General features: G+C 50.8%; 2 protein-coding genes and 1 pseudogene across 8 annotated transcripts in view; 2 read left to right on the top strand and 1 right to left on the bottom strand.

Moving 5' to 3' along the window:
- Positions 1 to 22,637, top strand: part of RECQL5 (RecQ like helicase 5) — a 37,482-nt gene that overhangs the window by 8,582 nt on the left and 6,263 nt on the right. For 5 of the 7 annotated variants that reach the window (XR_013354950.1, XM_077854234.1, XM_077854235.1 and 2 more), the window contains exon 7: positions 6,710 to 6,789. Coding sequence is in view for 5 of the 7 variants with exons in the window: in XM_077854234.1 (XP_077710360.1) it covers positions 6,710 to 6,789 (80 nt within the window). In the remaining 2 variants the exon portion in view is untranslated. Of the gene's footprint in view, positions 1 to 6,709; positions 6,790 to 15,944; positions 16,437 to 16,968; positions 17,065 to 17,560; positions 17,657 to 18,200; positions 18,441 to 22,637 lie in introns of those variants that run through there. The other 2 variants (XR_013354951.1, XM_077854238.1) reach the window with 2 other exon arrangements.
- LOC144285382 (myosin regulatory light polypeptide 9 pseudogene) lies at positions 3,025 to 4,672 on the top strand (annotated as a pseudogene).
- ERLN (endoregulin) lies at positions 9,177 to 10,240 on the bottom strand. Its single transcript, XM_077854243.1, has 2 exons — positions 10,032 to 10,240; positions 9,177 to 9,642 (listed from the first exon to the last, which is right to left on the bottom strand). Exons 1-2 carry the CDS (start codon positions 10,185 to 10,187, stop codon positions 9,454 to 9,456), a joined length of 345 nt encoding a protein of 114 aa, XP_077710369.1. The 5' UTR covers positions 10,188 to 10,240; the 3' UTR covers positions 9,177 to 9,453.

Below are 22,637 nucleotides of genomic sequence, written 5' to 3'. Positions count from 1 at the left end.
CTTCTGTGGGACTTGATCTCGGGACTCCAGGATCATGCCCTGGGCTGAAGGCAGGCACTAGACTGCTGAGCCACCCAGGGATCCCGACTTTTTCTTATAAGAAATATTGAATGCCAAATGAAAAAAATATTGAACACAAGTACTTATATCTGATCTTTACCAAAATGAGGTTAAAAGGACAAAAGTTTTATAAACCCACAGGGACAAGAAGAATAGAAAACAAGGTAGAAATGTCAATAAATGTCTGCCTAGAAAACCCCTGACTCTACTGGAAACCTATTAGAGTTCATAAGAAAACCTGGCAAGATGTCTATATGTAAAGGATATATTTTTTAAAGCCTAGCTTTTCGCCACATTACCATGAATGCCTAGGAACGGAAATGAAAAAATATTAAATTTGCAAGAATAAAACTTATAAAATACCTAAAAGTAGGGGTGCCTGGGTAGTTCAGTCAGTTAAGCGTCTGCCTTTGGCTCAGTTCATGATCTTAGGGTCCTGGGATCAAGCCCCACACTGGGCTCCCTGCTCCTTCCTCCCTTTCCCTCAGTCTCTCCCTCTCTCTCTGCCCTCTCCTTTGCTCATGAGTGTTCTCTCTCTCTCTCCAATAAAGAAATAAAATCTTAAAAAAAACCCCAAAACTCACCACTTTGTATTTTTTGTTTTAAGCATTTTATTTATCTATTCATGAGAGACACAGAGAAAGAGAGGCAGAGACATAAGCAGAGGGAGAAGCAGGCTCCCTGCAAGGAGCCCGATGCAGGACTCGATCCTAGGACCCTGGGATCACGACCTGAGCTGAAGGCAGATACTCAACTACTGAGCCAGCCACCCAGGCGCCCTCCCCACTTGGTTTTAACATGCAGCCAGGGATGGAAACTACTGATTGAGATAAAGAAAACTAATAGCTCATTGAAAGAAAACAGGCTTTGAGTAGGCATAAAAACTGAGTGGGAAGACGTAAAGCTACATACAGTTCTCCTCAAAGTTAGTATATAAATGAAGTTCCAGTAGAAATCCTAAAAGACTCCTATTGGGAAGTGGAATCTTAGAACTTATGTGAAAGAAGAGCCCAAGAACAGCCAGGAAAAGTCAGGACAGGAAGAATGGTGAAGGGGATGAATTTAACTCAGTGTCAGAATGTGCTGGGGTGTTGCTGTAACCAAATGCATTTAATACAGCAGCAAGCTGTGGTACAAAGAAATTAGAATTCAGTCCCAGAACACGTGAGAGTTTAATATGTGATGAAGCTGATAGTTCAATTTAATGGAAAATGAAAGGATTGTCTAGTAGGTGGTATGGGCATCCCTCTGGAATAAAATAAAAGTGCCCCGTTTAACACCTTATATAAAAGACAGATTTAAGGACCTACATGTAAAAAATAAACACTGTTTTGTAAGACACTTTATTGCATGTATAACCTAGGGCTTGAAATAGTTTTGTAATGGAAATTGGAAATTCAGAAAACTATATTTTATTTTATTTTTAAGATTTTATTTATTCATGAGAGACAGAGAGAGAGAGAGAGGCAGAGACACAGGCAGAGGGAGAAGCAGGCTCCATGCAGGGAGCCCGACATGGGACTTGATCCCGGGTCTCCAGGATCACACCCCAGGCCGAAGGTGGCACTAAACCACTGGGCCACCGGGGCTGCCTGAAAACTATCTTTTAAAGAAAGTATTTGAATTAAAGTTCTTGAACTTTTATATATCCTTAACCTGTGTGGGGGGGGGGGGGGTGGGGAACATATTCAGCAAAAGATACCATAAACAAAGCCAGCACATAAACAGCAGATCTGGAAAACTAGTTATGTAGACGCAAACCAGAGGTTGATGTTGAGGATAAATGGAAAGATTTCACCAACTGACAGGAAAAAGCAAAGTGTGTGAAAGTGGGTTCCCAGAAAAGCTCATCCAAATGGTACATCCAAAGAATTCAAATTCAATAGTAATCAGATAAGTGCAAATTAAAAATAAATGACACATGTGAAAGGGCTCTAACACTCATTGCTAGTGGGCATGTGCAGGAGAGGGCCTGCACTTTGCCTGGAGAAAAATGAAGTGTTGCAGTCTTTTTAGGGGGAAGCATTCTAGCAATATCTATTACATTTTATTTTCTTATTTTTAAAAAATATTTGAGAGAGAGAGATAGAGCGTGAGCTGGGGGAGGGGCGGAGGGAGAGGGACAAGCATACTCTGTGCTGAATGTGAAGCCTGATGATTCCATGACCCCCAGATCATGATCTGAGCCAAAATCAAGAGTCAGATGCTCAAATGACTGAACCACCCAGGCACCGCCTATTGCACTTTAATATGCAGTTATCCTTTGCCCCAGATACCATATTTCTGGCACCAAATCGCCTGAAATAAAAGCAGCAGTACACAAGCTTGTGCCTGAGGGCTTGTGTGGTAGAATTGGTCATGAGGACTGAAACTGAAGAACAAACTAAATACTCGGCCACAAGCAGTGATGGAATTATAGTACATGCTCACCATGGGGTCATAGGCACAACTGAGCACCCAGGAGGGTTCTTCTCTTGGTTTTTGAAAAAGAAATCATGTTGATTACTGTGTGACATTATAGATTTGCTTATTCTCTATCTGCTCTGTCAAAGTTTAAGTTACTTGAGAGCAGGGACCTTTTATGTCCTGTATATCTGTAATGGCCAGACCAGTGCTGGGAACATAGTAAGTGCTTAATAAATTTTTTTTGAATAGAGAAATGAATGAATGAATGAATGAATGAATGAATGAATGAATGAATAGGGAGAGGAGGTGAATACAAGTTGAGATTGGGAAGGAAGGGGCCTTTTGTGGACCTGGTACTCTGCCAGGAATGAAGGGGGCATGATTAACTTGTCCCTTTTATCTGAAATTCAAATTAGACAAAGAAAAGATATTGGTAAGATGATTAGGTATAAGATATTTATTTAAAACTTACAGTGAGATATAAGAACTCATGCTAAGCTTATCAATAAGACATGTAAGACAGAGACAAGATCCAGAAAGCTTCCAGAGAGGTGATACATGGAGGACTGGTAGCCAGAACAGCACCAGTTTTCTCCATCATAATATCAGAAACAAACAATGAAACAGTGCCTTCCAATTCTAGATAAACTGTTTCCAACCTAGAATTTCCCACCCAGTCAGCCAATTAAGTGTAAAGGCAAGTTAAAAAGACATTTACAGCTTCCAGTTTGATAAGCGGAGTTCGGAAGTGTTGGTCTTTACAGGCTCTGGGGATAGAAGGGTGTTGATAGCCTCAGCAAAGTGCTCACATTCTCCCGGCTGTGCAGGGATTTAACCACCACGTCAAGCAAAAAGGCAAAGACCAAGACCACCAAGAAGCACCCCCCCAATGCTCAACATCCAATGCATTCACCCTTTCTGACCAGTCACAGATGCAGAAATTCAAAGAGGCCTTCAACATGACTGATCAGAACAGAGATGGTTTCATTGACAAGATTTACCCTGATATGCTTGCCTCCCTGGGGAAAAAAATCCAACTGATGAGAATCTGGATGTCATGATAAATGGGGCTCCAGGGCCCATAAATTTCACCATGTTTGGTGAAAAGTGAAATGGCACAGATCTGGAAGATGTCCTCAGAAGTACTTTTGCTTGCTTTGATGAAGCAACTGGCACCATCCGGGGAGAGCACCTGGGAGAGCTGCAGACAGCAGTGGGAGGCCACGTTACAGGCAAGGAAGTGGATGAGCTCACAGAGAAGCACCTGGACCAAAAGGGAAATCTCAATTCATGTGCATCCTTAAGCCAGGGGGAGCAAAAGACAAAGATGACTGAAAAGAACTTGGGTTCCAGCCAAACATTCCTTGTGGCCACTTGGGGTATTTCTGAGACTTTGCATTCTCTTAGCTTTGCAGCTTTTGCCTTTCTTGTATTTGTTTTCAGCCATTTTGGGCACAAGCATCTCTATAATCAGACTGGAAGTGGGGGGACTTTTATGATTTTTCAGAATTGAAAATGGGGCAGTTTAATTTGCTAGCTCCCCCCCCCCAATAACTGCAGTCTACACAGAGTGTGTTTTTTTTTTTTTAGAGAAAGTTATCTCCTTAATTTTTTCTGAACCATAATTAGACTTTATGATAAAAAAAAAAAAAGACATTTTTGGACACAGGGTTTCAAGAAACTTCCTCCTGTGGAAAAGCTACTGAAGGATGACCCCTACTCCCCCAGCCCCCAAGAGGCAGTAATTAGAGAGGGGAAGATAGAGATCTGACCCAAGCCAGGCAGAAGGAATGTCCTGGGGGGTACCACTGAAGGACAGTCTCAGCTGTGCACACCAGGCCAAGGGAGAGGCAGTTCACATTGAACCTAGAAGGACAGAAGGCTCCGGTAGGGGGGGATGTTTCTAAAAATAAAAGTGAAACCTGCCATCTTTGGCCGCTGTTGACATGAATTTTTCATTATATCACAGCATTTGAGGGGTGAAAGAGTAATATACACTAAAATCTAAGTAAGTGAAAAAGTGTAACAGTTTTTTGTTTTTTTGTTTTGATAGTCACACAGAGAGAGAGAGAGGGAGGCAGAGCCATAGGCAGAAGGAGAAGCAGGCTCCATGCATCGGGAGCCTGACGTGGGATTCCATGCTGGGTCTCCAGGATCACGCCCTGGGCCAAAGGCAGGCGCTAAACTGCTGCGCCACCCAGGGATCCCCAAGTGTAACAGTTATTAATTTTGGGAGGACAAAGTTGTTCAAGAAAGGGATATGTGATCATGAGAAATATAAAAATATAGTCACATGGTTTTTGCTCTGGTCTGATGTTGCTGTAGTTTTCCTCCCCATAAGGAAAATTATGATTTCAGAAGAAATTGCGATACAAACAGATTGGCAGAATGAGGGGAGAGGTAGTAGGTTTATTTATATGCGCTTGGGAAGTGGGGATGATTCATTCACCTTCCAGAAGCAGAAAGTCAATATTTAAGATTTCAGATATCAGTGTCTTATATTTTCAAAGTTCCTTTTCTGTATCTTTTTCTTTATTTTTGAAAATTTCACAATTTTTTGAAAGGAAATTTTGACAAATAGACATGTACAAAAAGGCAAATAATGCATCATCTCAGCACTCAGAAGAAATCCCTGCTCACATTATAGTATATACCCTTCTCTACACACAGAGGTATATGTGTTCTTTCAAATCTAAATACATTTGTGCATATATTTACTATTGAATTGGATATATTGGGCAGCCCAGGTGGCTCAGCAGTTTAGCGCTGCCTTTGGCCAGGGCGTGATCCTGGGGTCCCAGGATCAAGTCCCGTGTCGGGCTCCCTGCATGGAGCCTGCTTCTCCCTCTGCCTGTGTCTCTCATGAATAAATAAAATCTTAAAAAAATAAATTGGACATATTATATTGGAGAACCTGGCTGGCTTATTCGGTGGAGCATGTGACTCTTGATCTTGGGGTTGTGAGTTTGAGTCCCATGTTGGGTGTAGAGATTGCTTAAAAATAAAATCTTAAAAAAAAATCTGGATCTTATTATGTAGGATTCCCAAATGCCAGTTCCTGGGACCTCTGCATAAGAACCACCTGAGCAGCTTTTTGAAAATAAACTCCAAAAGTTCTGGCTCCAAAAAGTTCAATTCAGTAGCCTGGGTGTGGGCCCCAGGTCACTTTTTAAAAGTTATAGGTGGGGGACACCTGGGTGGCTCAGTGGTTGAGGGTCTGCCTTTGGCTCAGGATGTGATCCTGGGGCTCTGGGGTCAAGTCCCGCATCAAGCTCCTGCATGGAGCCTGCTTTTCCTCTCTCTGCCTGTGTCTATCATGAATAAATAAATATTTTTAAAAAATATAAAAAATAAATAAATAAATAAATAAAAATATAAAAAAATTAAAAGTTACAGATGAAGGACGCGTGGCTGGCTCAGTCAATAGAGTACGTGACTCTTGAGCTCAGGGTTGTGAGTTTGAGCCCCTAGTTGGGTGTGGACGTTGCTTGAAAATAAAATCCTTTTTTTGGGACACCTGGGTGGCTCAGTGGTTGAGCGCCTGCCTTTGGCCCAGAGTGTGATCCTGGAGTTCCAGGATCGAGTCCCACGTTGGGCTCCTGCATAGAGCCTGCCTCTCTCTGCCTATATCTCTGCCACTCTCTCTCTCCTTGTCTCTCATAAATAAATAAAAATTAAAAGAAAAATCCTTTTTTTTTTTAAGATTTTATTTATTTAATCATGAGAGATACACGGAGAGAGAGGCAGAGGCACAGGCAGAGAGAGAAGCAGGCTCCATGCAGGGAGTCCGATGTGGGACTCAATCCCGGGTCCCCAGGATCATGCCCTGGGCTGCAGGTGGCGCTAAACCGCTGAGCCACCCCAAAAATCCTTTTTTTAAAGATTATCTATTTATTTATTCATGAGAGACACAGGGAGAGAGAGAGAGAGGCAGAGACATAGGCAGAGGGAGAAGCAGGCTCCCTGCAGGGAGCCTGATGTGGGACTCTATTCCAGGACCCCAGGATTACGACCTGGGCCAAAGACAGATGCTCAACCACTGAACGACCCAGGTGCTCTGTTAAAATCTTAAAAAAAAAATAAAGTTATCCAAGTGATCCTGAGGTATGGTTAGATTTGGGGACACCCATTTTGCAAATGGCTTTCTTACTATCATTTGATGCTTCTTCCCTCATCATCCTTTAGGCTGCAAGGTAGTTCAGCTATGTAAGGCTTTTGCTAAGTGGTCTTTTCTTGCCTGCAGGAAAAGAGAGGGAACAAAGCATCTGATAAAGCTGCTATCTTGGCCTTTGATGCCCTGGTCACCTTCTGTGAAGAATTGGGGTGAGTGACTTATTTCATATGTGGAGTGACATTTTAGATCTTTCTTCCCCCAATGCCTACTAGTTAACCAACTAATGTAGGGCAGCTCTTAGGCGACCGAGGCACTGTCTCCTGCCGAAGGCTATTGTGTGGGGTGTTTCCTGTCAGGCAGCCTGCAAGTCAGTATCCTTGCCAGGAAGGCTCCAGAAACTGGCAATGTGTAGACTCATTCAGTATTTCGGGTGGTTTTCCAGCCACCCAACTCCGCTCACTTCTGGAGTGGCGGGTCCCATGAGTGAGTCATGAATCATGTGACTGGTTCTTGAGCCATTAGCATTGTGGTGGTCACTTGACACTGAGCTGGACCACTGGCTTCACTTGAGTAAGAGTCATTCTTATCCTGGATTTGAGAGGAGCTACATGACCTACCTTATCTCTTGGGGGTGGGGTGGATAATAAGCTTGGAGAGAATTCAGCTTTTTCTTTTTTCTTTTTTTTTTTTAATTCAGCTTTTTCTATCGTAACACCATACAGCCCACTTGGAGTCCACTTCTCTATTTCGTCTGTATGTGCTGGTGGTAGAAGTTTGAAAGAGCCTGATGGCTGCTCCGTGACAGGCAGGTTGTGGCAGGACAGGTTTGAGACATGAGGGACACTCAGGATGATTCTGGAATATCTGGGAGCACTTTTTTTTTTTTAATATTTTATTTATTCGTAAGAGACACAGAGAGGAGGCAGAGACACAGGGAGAGGGAGAAGCAGGTGCCTCACAATCTGGTGTGGGACCTGGGAACTCTGGGATCACGCCCTGAGCCAAAAGATGCTCAGCCACTGAGCCACCCAGGAGTCCCTAGCTGGGAGCACTTTGTATGTATGCAACCCTTTGGTCTAAGAAACTCACATGGGTCAGACCTCGTTGGACAACTCTGTAAGGTAGATGAGGCAGGAGTGATTGCTTCAGACTTAGAGATGAACAGACTGATGCCCAGAGAGGTCATGGTCACAAAGCTCCCAGGAGACAGACACCACTAAACCTGGGTCTCCTGATTTTTAGTGACATGTGCATCTCACATACATGTCCCAGCTTGGTTTTTGCAAGACTAGATTTTTGAGGCACAGAGCTGAGTAAGTACATAGACCTGGTGTCCAGCAGATGTTTGAGGCTCTCCTCTGGAAACCAGAGAGGTGCTTATTTATAGGGCCACGTGTTTTGCTTCCCACCCCCTCCTACTCACTGATGATTTGATGGCTCCTTTGAGACTGAGTCTCCCACTTGACCTACCTGGCACGGCCACGCCCAGCAGACGTGTTTGGCACCCTTGCCCACATCCATTGCAACTAGAGCCCTTTTCAGGCTCTCATAGCATAGAGGGAGTTGTTAAACTAGGCCCTCAGGCTCCTTGAGCAAAATGCTCATAATGAAAGGGCCCAGGGTCCTTGCTAATTATCAGAGTCCCTTCTGCTGGAAATAACCCTTCTGGGTTCTTTTCTGGGATGAGTCTGAGGCTCTGTAGGGCTGAGGGGTTAGCTCTGCTGTATCTCTCTGGGCTGCAGCAGTCCACCTGGCAACAGGATGGGTCCTTCTAGGGACCTGTGTCATACTGGGGAGCTGGGGCCTCTTAGTGCGTTGAGGGTCTAGGCATTGGTGCGCCTCCTGCTACACCACGTGCAGCCTCATCTATCCTACCTGTGTGCTACCTGGGAGGGTTCCAGATTCTAGGACTTCCTGGGATGGAACGAACACTGCTGGTGTGGCTGGATGTGACATTGCTCTTTGAGTAAAAAGGAATGTTTCTTTATTGCATAAATGGCATATCGCCCGTTCCCCACCAGATATTTGCTCTTTTTCTAAGAATAGTCCTGGTTTGTGGGTTAAGTGAAAGCAACTGTTTGCTAAGGGAGGACACCTGGCAGCAAGGGGCAGGCCGGCATGATGGCTTTGGCGGAGGCAAGTATGTGCCTACAAAGGTGGTGCTGTAGGGTCTGGAATGCACGGGGACTGTGGCACCCTGTGTAGGATACCTGGGCATTTCCGGGACCAGTGGCAGAGACACTCAGGTCAGTATGAATGAGGTCGAGGGCGGCCATCCAGTGATGTTCCTGTCCTCTCTGCACACAGTTGTTTTGTCTGAGCTGTGGCCATAGAAAGCATTTGTTCACTCAGGACAGTGCTCTTCATCTTTTAGTGTGCAAAGGACCAGTCACTAGGTTGAAGCAGCTCCCAGCTTAGAGGGCTCTGGACCTTGTCTGAGATAGAAGAACAGGCTTGTGTTTGGGCCTTAACTGAAGCGGGCACTGTCATCCGGGGACTATGGTTCAGAGGAGCCCGAGAGCCGAGCCCAGCCCATTAGCCCGACAGCCCAGACCTTCTGTTTATCCATTTGTTTGGTCATTCATTCATTCATTCATTCATTCGTTCGTTTATTTATTCAACCACCAAATATTGACTGAAACTGACTGTGCCAGACACATTGGGTATGGGAGATACAGTGGTGAACAGAAAGAGACCCATCCCCTGCCTTTTTGGTGTTTGGCCCAGTGGGGAAGACGGGTACTTATCAGATAAGCACGTTAGCTATGTGAACGTGGATGTGTAATTGCAGATTCTTAAAAGGTCTCTGAAGAAAAGGTACATGGTGTTTTGAGAGTTAACAGTGGGCCCCTTCCTGAGCCCCAAAAGGCCAGTCACAGCTCTTCACACTGGTTGGTGTTCTCAGCCGGACTTAAGAAACCAAATACGATTGCAAACATAACAAGAGACAGGATCGTGACGATGAATAAGCCGATCACTGCTAGGCCTCCCTGGTCCCAGGGGTTCTCCCAGAATTCATCATTCCACATGTGCTTCTGCTTTATCAGCTTGTCTACGTAGACCTGGAAAAGCGGGGATGGAGCCCTTGAGTGCTGGGACCTCCCCAGGTGCTGTCCCAGGCGCTGCTGTCCACCCCTGACTTCACCCTCTGGACCGGTCTCAGCACAGCCGGTGCTCCTCCACAGGGGTGGCGGGCTGAGATCTAGACTTTAAAGCACCCTGCCACAGGTCCTTGCTGTTTTCCCTGCCTCAACTGCCAAACATTTGGGAAGCATTTTGAGAGATGAGCATGGGAGTCGAAAAGCGGACCGACTCCAGCCAAGGCCTCGGTAAGCTCCCTTGGAGGCAGCTGCAAGCAGAACTAGCTAATCTTGAACAGCTAAGGTCAGCAGGCTGCAGGCCTGTAGCCCATTGAAGGGAGTAACGGCGGCGAGAAGGAAGGAATCCCTACCTGATTCTGCTGTTTCGGCTCCTGTGTCCTTAGAGTGGGCCAGTAGGGTAATCCTGTAGGCCCCACGCTCTGGGTGCCCGAGCCACACCCGGACTTGAAGCAGCTGTTGGGAGGAAAAGGTGTTGGTATTGCCAAGTGGCCCTGACCAGACCCCATGTGCTGACACTGGAGCCAACAAAGGTGGGCTAGGGCCCGTTGCCTAGCAACTGCATTCCCCTGCTGCCTTTCATACTTACCCTGTCAGCTGCGTTCTCTCCTTTTTGTGATGTCGTATTGGGGGCTGCTTAGGGTACGGATGTTCAGGCGTCTTCACCGAGAGAAGTCAGGCTTGGGTAGGATGGGGAAAGAGACTGGATCCAGGACCCTTGCCTCAAGCCCCCTATCTGCCTCACCTGTGGCTGGGTCCTGCGTCTTCTCTCTGTCTGGCTGCTGGCCTGTGAACTGGGAGGCCCTTGCCAGAGTGCAGGACGCCCAGGACTTGAGGAAGCCCTGGGCTGGAGCTGCACTGGGGCTGTTCTCTTCCTGTGGCGCTGGAGTGCTGGTGAATGTTTAACTAGCTCCAGCTGGTACCTCCTGGAAGGTATTTCTTTGTGGGGGTGTATTATCACTGTTGAGGCTCCAGGGTCCTGCCTTTGCCGGCCTCTTGAGGCACAGCTGCAGCTGCTTCATGTGATTGGTTCCTACCAACCATACAGTTGTGATAGGGCAGCTAGGAAGCAGAAATGGAAACCTAGTGGCCACCATTTATTCCTTAAAAGTTAGGATTCAAGTGCCTGGTGTGACCAGGAACTGCGGTAGGTACCTCATGTCCACCGTGAACCAAAGGAGGCTGGCCCTGCCCACCCAGGTTTCCATTCTAGCTTGCTTGGTCCTCAGCCCTGCTCATTAGACTCATCTGGGTCCTGCCTGGTACCACTTAGCTCAGTGTCTGGGCAGTCAGAGCCCCGTGCTCTGCAAAGCTGGCCAGGTGATGTTAACCTGCAGCCAGGGTTGGAGGAGACAGATGATGAACGAGTTCAGTAAAGTCCTTATCTGTCATAGGCTTACCTGATACTTTGAGTTTCCCTCCGGAAAACGTTGTGATGTGTGCCCCTGGCTGCTCAATGTTCCCAGCCCGCAGGCAGGTCTCTAGCATACTTACCTCCATCCTGTCGGATGCTTATCAGGAGTCAGCTGTTTGTTCCCAAACCTGTTTGTGGCATTTGTCCTTATTATTGTAATGACGTGATTGCACTTAATGTTACATAAAAACATGGAGCAACAGTAATAGCTGAAACCCCAGTTTTATAGCTGAGGAGCAAGCACGGAGGTTAAGCAACTTTTACCCAAGGTCCTACAACTAAGAAGTAACTGGGCAAGGGTGGGGATCGTGTGTGTGTGTGTGTGTGTGTGTGTGTGTGTGTTTAAACCCACCTGTTGAGCTCCACTGCAGAGACTGAGCTCTGAAGCTCCCTGTTGCACCTCAAGGGGGTGGGGGTTAGTGGGAGCTGTTGCTATAAAGCACCTATTGGACCACTTTGGAATGACTTTGGAATCACTCAGTATTTCTGTCAAGACAGATGTGGCAAGCCAACTGGAGATGTTTTGCAAAAATCCAGGATTTCACATGCCGATTTCTTTGTGGATATCTTCTTGTTCTGCTTTACAGTAACCACAGTTAGTAAAGAGCCAACATAGGAACTCTCTGGCCTGCACATGCCACACTCAGAGGAAAGACCTTGGCCCCCCAGCAAAAAGATTGGCCAAGGAATGTGCACGTATATGTTTCTTTTTTTTTTAATTTATTTATTTATGATAGTCACAGAGAGAGAGAGAGAGGCAGACACAGGCAGAGGGAGAAGCAGGCTCCATGCACTGGGAGCCTGATGTGGGATTCGATCCCAGGTCTCCAGGATCGCGCCCTGGGCCAAAGGCAGGCGCCAAACTGCTGTGCCACCCAGGGATCCCACGTATATGTTTCCATTTAAAATGAGGTGTGTAGGGAATGGTATGTGTCATACACACAGAAGTGGCTTTGACCAACTCTTCCAGTTAATTGCTGGCTATGATCAGAAAATTCTGCCGAAATGATCACCATGAAGGGAACGTTATAGGAAGAGGTGGAGAATCCTGTTGGTGTGTGTGGCATAGCCTGGCCTGGGGGCTGAAGGGATCCCCTGTAAGGAATGAGGTTAGGTTGAGGCAGGAAGACTATGTACAAGGTGGGGCTAGGGGACAGTGTTTCATGGCAGACATCAGGTCCCTAGGAGGGTGAGAAACTATTTTTGAGAACAAAATTACCTTGTCCTCAGCTCTTTGGTCTGGAAGTTGTGTTAACCACAAGCAACTCTGTCATGAAGATTTTTACTATAGATTGCTCTCAAATGTTAATGGTTGAGAAAACAGATTTAGAAGAAAAGTGTTTTATGTGCTCTCTACCAGGTTTTGCTTGTGCAATTCTTGCACGGGTGGCTCTTCTGTGGTTTCTAATAAGGCATGAGAGCCGGTGAAATGCCCAGATCTCAAATGTAGATCTTTGGAGGAAGTGAGAGGCTCCTGTAGAGTAGAGGCCAGAGTCAGAGGAGGCCTGACAAGGCTGGGAAATCTGTGCAGCAGTGAGTGTAGGCAAACCTTGGGAGTGGCTTGTTCCAGGGGGGCTGGTGGCAGGAATGGAGACCTGTGATAACCAGATGCCTTTCGGGGCTCAGACAGCCTGCTGGCCTCCCCTTCCATGGCCACCATTGCTGCTTCCCACAATGGGGGATTGCTCTTCCTGAGAAGACCCATGGTGGGAGTGTGCCAGGCCTCTACCCTGCTGGAGCCGATCTGGTTTGTTGAGCTGAGTGGGATTGAACGACTGCCGTGGGGAGCCGTTAGTGGTGGGGCTCAGCGTGGGCCAGTCTGCTGCCAAGTGGGAAAGGAGTAAGCCTTCTCAGAAATGTAGGGATGGCATCTTACTTGGGTTTAGTATTTAGGAGGAGGAGAACGCCAAAGACCCGGCCTATGGTCCCTACCTCTTGGCAGCCAGACCACGGAGCCAGAATCTCCTAGCAGAGGCACAGCCTCAGCCACCCTCAGCCACCCTCAGGCTTGCTTATGGGAGAGTCACATGAGAATTGGGCTGTCCCATTGTCAGAGCATCTCCTGAACTGAGGGCTGAATAGGGCAGGGTTTCCCATCCGTTCCCTCCCACTCCCCTGTTTTCCTTCAGGGAGAGAGACCTAGTTGGGCCCCACCCTAGCTCTTACTTGGGCTCCACCCAGTCACAGGGAGGTGATTTTTAGACAGCTTGGGGTGTGGGATGTAGGATTGGTTGATAGAGGATAATGGGATAGGAGCCTTATCTGCACTGCAGCTGGTAGGCCTCAGGGCCTTGGGTGTGGTCATCAGGGGCTCTGCAAGCCCCTTGGGCTGGGCCCAGAGGCTGGCTCTGCCACTTTTCAGCTGGTTGAACCTAGGAAAGTCACCTAGTGTTGCTAGGGCTCAATTTCCTCAACTCCACTGTGGGGATGGTCATGGTACCTATGGCCTTTGAGGCTGTTGTGATCAAACAAATTCACTTGCATCAGAATGCTTTAGGCAGTGGCTGAGCACGCATAAACCCCTCAGGGAATTTCTGCCAACTTGATCATCACCTGCTATTTTCACCATTCTCATCCTTTCTATTGTTATTCTGAATCCTATTCTTGTGGGGTAGAGGGCACAGGCTGGTTCTTGAGTTTCTTTTCTTTTGTATGGAAGGACTTCCTCTCTGGGTCTTCAACCTAAACCAAACCCGTCAGACAAGTCAATGGACAGCAGGAAGTGAAACTCACCAGAGTTTCTCCCACCTGCCTGCCAGCCCGAGATGGGGGTGGGGGCAGAGCCTGGCATCCCCTCTCCACTGTTTTCTGGGTAGACAGGGCTCCACATCTAGGCAGCCAGAGCACGCAGACCTCTCTGTGGCTCTGGGGGGCCAGTGGGGCAGGAGGGGGAAGATACCATGGAGAGCTTTTGGACTCCCCTACCCTCATTCCTGGGTTGGTAGTTCTACCTGGAAAGTTCTCTGGAAGAGAAAGTAAACTGAAGGGAGGGAGGCAGGGTGGTGGTGTTGCATCGCAGCAGGGTCAGTCCTTAAAATGGGTCCACGTTGCTCTTGTTTTAGACGGGCAGATAATGACAGTGGTTCATATCTGCAGCGCTCTCAGGATATGCCCAGCACTGTGCCAAGTGCTGTACGTCATCTTAGTTTCTCCTCACCCCAGGAGGTAGCTACCAGGGTTAACTGAGTCTCAGAGGGGAGGAAATGTGGGTCAGGGAGGTTGAATCATTAACCTGCATTCACACAGCCAGTGAATGATGCAGTGAAGATTTGCACCCAGACAGCCTGGCACACAATAGGGAAAGGACAGAGGGGCTGGGATGCAGCTTATGGACGATAGTAGGGGCCTGACCTCTCTCCTCAGACTCTAGAAGTTTGGGAAGACCTGGTGGCCTGAGCCTGCTGGTGTGGGGCGTGCAGGCTTAAGTAAATGGCCGCGGAAGCTGTGGAGTGGCATTCCTGAGCCCAGCATCTGGCAGACACCACCTGGGCACTGCGGAGGGGGCATCTGGAAACCAGAGCTCGTTAGCAGCTGGTGCTGACGGGACTTTCACCCTCACCCTTCCCCCGGCTCCCTCTTGCATGGCATTCCTGCCTGTGTGTTTTTCCAGCTTTCATGGGCACAGCGAGAGCAGAGGCCTGGCAAGGACAGTCACCGGCCACACCCTTGGAATTCTGGCACATTGCCCTTCAGAAGCACAGAGCCCAGGCCGGGGAGTCTGGTGCCACAGAAACACATAACAGGAAAGCTTTTACTGGGAAAGAAATGGGAAAATACTGGAGTAGAATACTGACATGCTCCCCTCCAGGGGGAAGCTTAGGCTCCAGTAGCTATTGCACAAAGCTCCTCTTTGGCATGGGAGCCCCACGGGCCAGCTCCCCACAGGTGCAGGCTCTTCTCCATCCAAGTACGGAGACTCTGCTTCTGTGTTTTGTTAAAAGGTACAGGTTGGGGGAAATCCCCAATTTTTGTTTACTCAGGGTTTTAAACCGTTAACTCCTCCTTGGCACCCAGGATTCACCGGCAGGTCAGAGTTTGGTGGCTGTACCAGCCCTTGTTTCCTTGGTAAGGGCTGCAGGTGTCAGGTTCCTAGGCAGGGCCAGAGCTGGGGCCACGGATCGCAGTCTTGTGAGCTGAGGGCCACAAGGCCAGGTGTCACCTGGGGTCATGGCTTTGGCAGCCTCCTTTCCAATGTCTCCTCCTCTCTGTCCTTCACGGTGGGGTCATGGGCCGCACTTGGACCTTCCTGCCTCTGCGCTCAGGGCAGCAGCAACAGCTGCAAGCTATCAACAGCAACAGCAGCACAGTGGCTGGGGGCGCAGGGGAGAGAAGCAGAGAGCACAGGAACCTCAGGCAGGGGGACACGGGGAACACACACCCAACTTCTAAAGAAACCCCTCTGGGGGCACCTGGATGGCTCAGTGGTTGAGCCTCTGCCTTTGGCTCAGGTTATGAACCCCGGGGTCCTGGGATTGAGTCCTGTACTGGGCTCCCCTTGGGGAGCCTGCTTCTCTCTCTGTCTGTGTCCTGCCTCTCTCTCTGTCTCTCTCATGAATGAATAAATAAAGTCTTTAAAAAAAAAAAAGAAAGAAACAAACAAACAAACAAACAAACCCCTCTGGGGTGTGTAGGATCTTTGCCCTGAGGTGTTGGCTGTCCCCATGCTGGCCACCAGGCCCTAATCTCCCTGCCATGCCTCCTCCACTGCCCACAGCTTTGCTCCCTTCATCCCTGGTTGGGATACAGGGCTGCCTCTGGGCCCAGCACCATCCTGTCACTTGAGCAGCTTGTTGAGGATTAGGGAAGTCCCTTGGCTTCCCCCCAGGGACATCCACTCTCCTCCTCTATCTAGCGGACACCTAGCCAGCCCTCTGGTCAGCACCATGGTCCCACCTTTCCTCGATGCCAGGAAGAGCCAGGGGCTCTGGGGAGAATGTGAGAACCCCAGCTTACCTGTGAAAAGGAGGATGACGGAGAAGGCCACGATCTCCACAGGCTCTGCCTGGGGTAGTTTCTGTAGCTTGAGCAGCAGCTTCTCACCCATGGAGCGCATCTCCTGCACAAAGTTGGCAGCTGCCATGGTGTATCAGACTCCTGCCAGGCTCCTGCTGGGCGTGTCAAGCAGAGACAGGGCCGGGAGTCGCCACCCACCTGCAGCCCGCAGAACGAGTTCGTCAGGTCTCACCCCTGTACCCCTGGTGGCTCATGAGGGGGGAGGGAGCCATTGGGGCCCTCCACCCAACAGTGGCCCTCAGCCCCCACCCAGCTGACACCACCCGTGGTGAGGGAATCTGATGACCGCAGGGAGCCTGAGGCCCTGCCGTGGGGGGTACCCAGCGCAGCCAGACACAGGGGAGATCTGCCAGCTGGCCACGGTTGGCCAAGGTTCCTGACTTTGAGGTGGGGTGACTTCACTGTTACATTCCTTTGTCTCAGGCACCACTCCTGATTTTGCTGGGGTGCCTCGGGCTCCCCTAGTGACCTCTGGGTCCTTCAGGACTTAGGTGCCTCCCCTGGGTTCCCGGTGGGGAAACTGGGCTTTAAGATTCCAGCCTGGTACTCTTGCCCCTCATCATATGTGGGCCAGAGGGATCAGGTTCTTCCTCAAGCAGGCATCTGGGGGCTTCTAGCTGGGGTCAGCTGGAGGTGAGAGCTAATGCGAAGGTAGTCTGAGCCCCGTCAGGGCCCCCACTTCTCTAACCAGTCCAATTTCTTTACTCATATGGTGTTCTTTGAGGAGGAAGAGGTGACACTGTGTCCCTGCAGTTTCTCCCATGGGGATCCTCTCAGGATGGGATTAGGTGTCCCACGGCTGGTTTACCAGCCTCTCTGCTGGCTCAAACCAAGAGTCCCCTCTGCCCCTACCCCTGTCCCAGGTATATAGCAACTCAGCCCTCCAGGCCCCGTGACTGAGAGCCTCTTCTGGTCTAAGAGTGCCCGACGGGCTAAAGGTGAAGATCCAGGCTGCATCTGTGAGTTGGGCCATGCTCTACGTCACTTTCTTTCCCCTTCGGCCTCAGCTGTGGGCACAGGGAACCAGTGCCTCTTCAGAGATGGACCTGGGACAGCCGTGTGCCAACCCAGCCTGACTTGTTCACCAAGACAGCTCTAATCCAAGGGAGGGTAACAGGTGGCCAAGGGCTGGTGCCAGACCTTAGGATCTAATTACTGCCGCCTCGTCCTGGGTCTTAGCCAGGCGGGTTCTCCCGAGATGGCTGTAGTCTTGGAAGCTGGTCACTGCTGGTACTACCACCACAGTAGAGCTGTCTCCAAACTGCCTTGAAGGCTGTCTGCTTGAAGCCTCTACCTTGTATCTGGCTCTCTGCATTCCTTCTGGCGTGCAGCCTTGGCTTGAGCCCCTCTGGGTGAGGTAGGGAGTCCCAGCCGCTCTGGCGGCCCGCCTTCTTCCTTCTTGGAGCTCATCATTGGAAATTGGGACTTCCTCCTGATCTCGTTGGTCCCACCTAGGGTCACATAGGACACTTCTACTCCTCTTCGGCCTCATGGTCCTTCAGAACCTAGACGGCAACTGGCACATGCCCCCTGTGTCTCCTCTTCCACAAGGTAACTGTTCTCGTTTGGTCAGCTGCCCTCTAAAGAACATTCATTTGATGCTGCCTGCCCCTTTTGCAGTTTTGTGACATGGACGTGTCACTCTGTCTCTCTGAGTCTCTTTTCCTCATTTTACATGAGAGGAGATGCCCATCCTTTGAGGCCATTGGGAGGATTGACACTTGGAAGCACAGTGGCAGCCAGCACAGATCCTGGCACACATTGGTGCCCAGCACATGTGATTCCCCTCTGCCTGGGGTCTGGCCATTGTAGGAGCATCAAGAAAGCCTTTGAGGGCAGTCGTACCCCCTTTTACACTGTCAGAGATCCTCCTCAGACACCGTTGGGGAGTTTCATCTGTGTCCTTCGATCCCTGGATGTTTGTGGTGTGTGAGGTGAAGGCAGGTGGTGGAGCAGGCTGGAGATGAAGTTGTGTTTTAAGTGATATTGACGGTAGTAGGCAGATGGTGGGTCCATCAGGATTAGAAGGTTTCCTGTCAGAAGTGGGAGGCTCCTGGGGTTAGATCCTCCTGTCTTCTCTCACGCCCCACCCCAGGGTTAGCATGTTTCTGCAAAGGAGATCAAGATCCCAGTTTCCAAGTATACTAAGAGGCACGAGATCCTAGAATGCCACGAGTCATCCATTCCTGTCTCCCTTTACATATGGAAACAGAGCCTCGAGAGTGGTTCCTCTGGAGTCACACAGCAGGACAAGGGCCTGGCCAGGCTCCCCCTGCTACCGCACGCTGTCTCTCCTGGAGGCCTGTCTTAGGCAGCCTGCTCTCTGGCTGGCAAGGTAAGTCAGCCCACAGAGCAGCCTACTGAGGGCACTGTCCATGCATTGGGCCCAGTGCAGGGACCAGGGCTCCAGAGCCTTTTGGAAGCTGTTGTGCTCTGCACGATCAGCCCCATTCCACATTCATGAGTCTGGAAGAGAACACTGCTTTTATTCAGGCACATCCCCCCCAGGCCAGGGCCATACCTGTTCTTTGAGAACCACATGTGACTTGTCACTGAGGGAACAGATCTTGCACGTCTGTCTCAGGTTCACCAAGAGGCCCTCTCATTCTGGGGCCTCTCTGGGCATCCCCAATCCCCATGTTTCCAGTAGTACAGTAGCCTGCCTGCTGGTCTCATTCCTGAGGAGGGAACAGAGGTGCCAGCCAAAGCCCCAGCAGAGAGTTTGCACAGGGCTCAGGAGTTGGGCACCTTTTCTCTCTGCCCCCTTCATCTACGTTTGTCTGGCTTCTTCAGCCTGGTTGGCTCCGTGCCTGCATTGCCTAATGTAGCCATCAGAGACTCCTTGAAAGAGGAAGCAGGTGGAGGCCAGCTGGGCAAAGGCAGTTTTTTCACTTGTTTCCATGTCCAAAGACCCAGGGAGGGATTGTGGAGGGGAGGCCTCTGCCTGTGAGCAAGACATGGTGTGGAGACCCGGTCAGCCTGAGGTGTGTGATTTCCAGAGCGGAGGACACAGGTTGGGCCAAGGCTGCTCTGTTGTGCCGGAAAGGTGGGCTTTGTTGGTCAGAAGCTTTGGCTCTGAAGTGGGCCATCCTCTGGGCATTGTGAAATCAAGATGCTGCAGAGTCACACCCAGATGACCTGGGCCCCACTCTGAGAGGAATGCCAGTCCACACCAGTGGCAGGCCATGGGGCCATGGATGGCATTGTGCCTTTGAGCCCAGGGCCTCTCTGGTGACCTGAATTAACAAGGTGTCCCAGCCCTTGGGTCTCACCCAGGGCTGCTCACTGATTTTGTCTGTGCTGTGAACTGCAGTGGGGCCATTGGACAACCACGGTTCTGCCCCGAAGCCTGAAGGGGAACTCCCTTTTTTTTCAGTTGACATTTTGTCATTTCCAGCTTGGGCCTGAACAGAATAAACCTTAGTGGGGACTGTGGGAGCTGGAGGGGCCTTGTTCTCCTAAGAGGGAGGAGGCACATTCCAGCAGGTCCCAGGCACTCTTCCCAGTGGGCTATTTAAAGCGAGGCCTTGGGGGGGTGCCTGACGCCTGGTGCCCAATATAACCAGCAGTCATCAGGTGACCGTGCAGTATGTTCCTCAGCCGTTGCTCTGTAGGGAATCCCAATCTGTCAGTGTTGCCAGCTGTAGCCCAGGGAAAGTGGGTGCTCTGAGGATGGCTGCTGCTCGTCCTTTTTACTTTCCCAGGGTTGGAGGGAGGAAGACAGGGAAGTCCAGAGCAGGTACTAATGATCGCATATATCTTTCTGGTCTATCTCAAGGAGATAGGAGGGTCATCCATTCTCCTTCCAAAACTGTACTTCCTGCCTGTGAACCAGGGAAATCAGAGTCCCTCCCAGCCCTGTGCTCCGGAGTGCATCGGTTGGAGGCAGCCAAAGCAAGTTGCTTCCCACGGCCCAGGAAGGCAGAGCAGTCTTGACTGTCCGCCTGGCCTTTCTTGGAGCCTTTGGATGGTACACGGTGGCTGAAATGGCAGCCAGTGGAGGGGGAAAGTGAGCTGGGCAGAGATGAAGGCTGGCTGAGCTGCAGGGACCAGAAAACATTCCTTTGTGTGGCATCTCCTGGCACAGAGAACCCTGTGACAGAGCATGCGGGCATCCTGCAGGCTAGACAGCTGCTGCTTGGTACTGAAGCTACCCTGTTTCCTCCTTGCAAAACTGATACTCCGACTCCAGAGGCCCTTTGTGGAAGAGACCAGTCAGCAGACGGGCCTGCCTATGACTGATAAGTGCCGTGCTGATGGCTCAGGGCCCCAAGGGCTTCTTGCTCTGCCTCTCATTTTGTCATGGTGGGTTGCAGCCACTCTTGCCCCATAGGGCATCGTCTTGTTTAAGAAGCAGCTCTAATAAGGCAAACTGATGGTCGTGGCAGTTTTACAGGGTCTGGAGGCCTGACCGGTAAGGCAGAGATTTCCACTGAGTGCTGCATCAGGCCTTCAGACTTTGCCCTTTGCTACTTGGCTCTAAGTTGCTGTGGGAAGTAGATGCTTGAACCCAGAGCTATAGTGCTTCCCTAGCCCCGTGACTTTGCAGGACTGGAGAGGGCACTTCTTGCTGCTAGTGATGGTTCCCATTCTATTCCAGCTCTGTGCCTGTCCTGGCTCAGCATCTGTGCTCACTGGGACCCATCCTCCTATGTCCTGTGGTGCAAGCACTCTGTTGTCACCGTCCTAGTGTCCCCCACCACCCCTGCCTGTATTACAAATCAGAGCCAGCAGGGGTAGCCCTGGGCTCGCCATTGTGCCCTTCCCTGCCTTCACCCAGCCCTCCCCCTGTTTCCCAACACACACCAGTGCCTGTCCCCTCTCTGCCATGCATGGCCCATCACTGTGGGGCTTTTAGTCTCCCCAGCCACCAACCCAGGCCAAACCCCACAGCCTCTGCTGAGCCAAGAACACTTGGACTGATCCTTGGTTTCCACTTTTCCTTGGATTGTTGTTTTTCTTTCTAAGTAGGTACCAGCCTGTTTGCTTTGGGGGAAACCTCTGGGGGACAGGGGAGGAAGATTTTAACCCTAGTGTAGGGATGTGGAGGCAGGAGGCGTAGGCAGCCTCGGTTCATGGGGGCCTGCCCAAGGGGGCCGCTCCCAGTGCTGCCTGAAGAGACATCTTGGGCTCAGCATTCCAGGGGCAGCAGAGGGCCAAATACCAGCTTCAGCTTCACCATCATTGCCTTCTCCCCACCCCACCCTGGGTTCAGAGTCAGGCGCTCATGCTTCTGGCACAACATTCGGGGTGGATAGGGAGTGCACAGGATTCCAAATGGGCCCAGGGAGGAGCACCTGGGCTTAGCTCTGAGCTGAGGACACCTGGCAATGAGTGGGCCAAGCCCCTCACCAGAGGCTGCAGCTGCCGCGCTGATGAAGGACACCGATGGGCAGAGCTGCCACGGGTCCTGCCACGTTCCTGGGGGGCATGAACTGGTGGGGCAGACCATGCCCTCAAATGCCTCTACAGGGAGAAAGCAGGCACACAGAGGGTCTGCGTTGATCCCAGGAAAAAGGGAGGCTCAGCGGGCAGGCAAATGCTCTCTCCCAAGCCAGGACAGCCAAATCCCTTGTTTAAGCCTCCTGAATAGAAAAAGCTTAAACTAACTTGCAGAGTAAGCAGGCACTTGGGGCCCCTCTGCCCGCTCAGCAAGCACTCTGAGCACAGAGCTGCAGCCCCAACCAGTGTCCCCCAGGGCTGGGTCCCAGTAAGAGAAGGGAGAGCCCCGGGCTAAACGAGGCTGTCTGGAGACTGTGCCCAAGTGCAGCCCCGTGAACTTCTGTGTTGGAGGTAGTTGGTGGCTCTCCACCCTTGAGGCAGGGGACCCTGGCTGCCTCCCCCTAACCCCGTCCTATCCCCTGTGGCCGGCACCACTCACCTAGGAACTCAGGTGTTGGGCTGGGGGGCAAGCGCAGATGCTGGGGAGCCCAGCAGCCTCCCGTGCCTCTCCTCTGCCAGGGCACCACCTCTTCCTTCCTTCTCGGATGCCTCTTTCCTGACCCGCTTCTGGGCGCCTTCCTCAGAGTGTGTGGAGCTCCTGGCTGCTGACAGCCAGCTGCTGTCTCAGCCTCAGCTTTTTTGTTGTTGGTCGTCCTGGAGATCCAAGTGTCAAATTACACGGGGGCCGGCCACTGAAGCTGGGGAGCCTGTGCCACCGCTGCCCCTGCCCGGCAAGGGAATCCCTGCTGGGACCTTGGCGGGTGGCTTCAGACTCCTGGGAGTCTGCCCCTGGGAGGTCTCTTCTGTTCCTCCTCTTCCTCTCCTCTCCCTCCTGGCGGGTGTGTGCTAAGCCATCGTGGGCTGGGCCTGGGCTGGGAGCTGATAAAAGAGGAGGTTGGCTCTCTTGTTCCCTGGCAAAGATGCCCTCTGGGAGGCTCCACCTGAGCAGTAGAGCGGGGAGGGAGGGAGGCCAAGCAGCACTCCCAGCTCTTTGGCTCCCTCCCTACCCTCAGGAAGGCTTTGGGCCCATCCCCCCTGACCTAGCGAACCTGCCTCTTTGGAGACTCCCTGGTCCCGCCCTTTGGTCCCT

Source organism: Canis aureus, chromosome 16 (genome assembly GCF_053574225.1).
Source record: "Canis aureus isolate CA01 chromosome 16, VMU_Caureus_v.1.0, whole genome shotgun sequence".
In the NCBI taxonomy this organism is placed as follows: domain Eukaryota; kingdom Metazoa; phylum Chordata; class Mammalia; order Carnivora; family Canidae; genus Canis; species Canis aureus.
Note: the sequence above shows the minus strand (reverse complement) of the source record. Positions and strands in the feature narration are given on the sequence as shown.

Coding starts and splice junctions, on each gene's coding strand:
- ERLN (XM_077854243.1), bottom strand. CDS start 10,187: ATGGGGTCTGGTCAGGGCCACTTGGCAATACCAACACCTTTTCCTCCC. Junction 9,643..10,031: donor AGCCGAAACAGCAGAATCAG/GTAGGGATTCCT, acceptor CCGCTTTTCCAG/GTCTACGTAGACAAGCTGAT.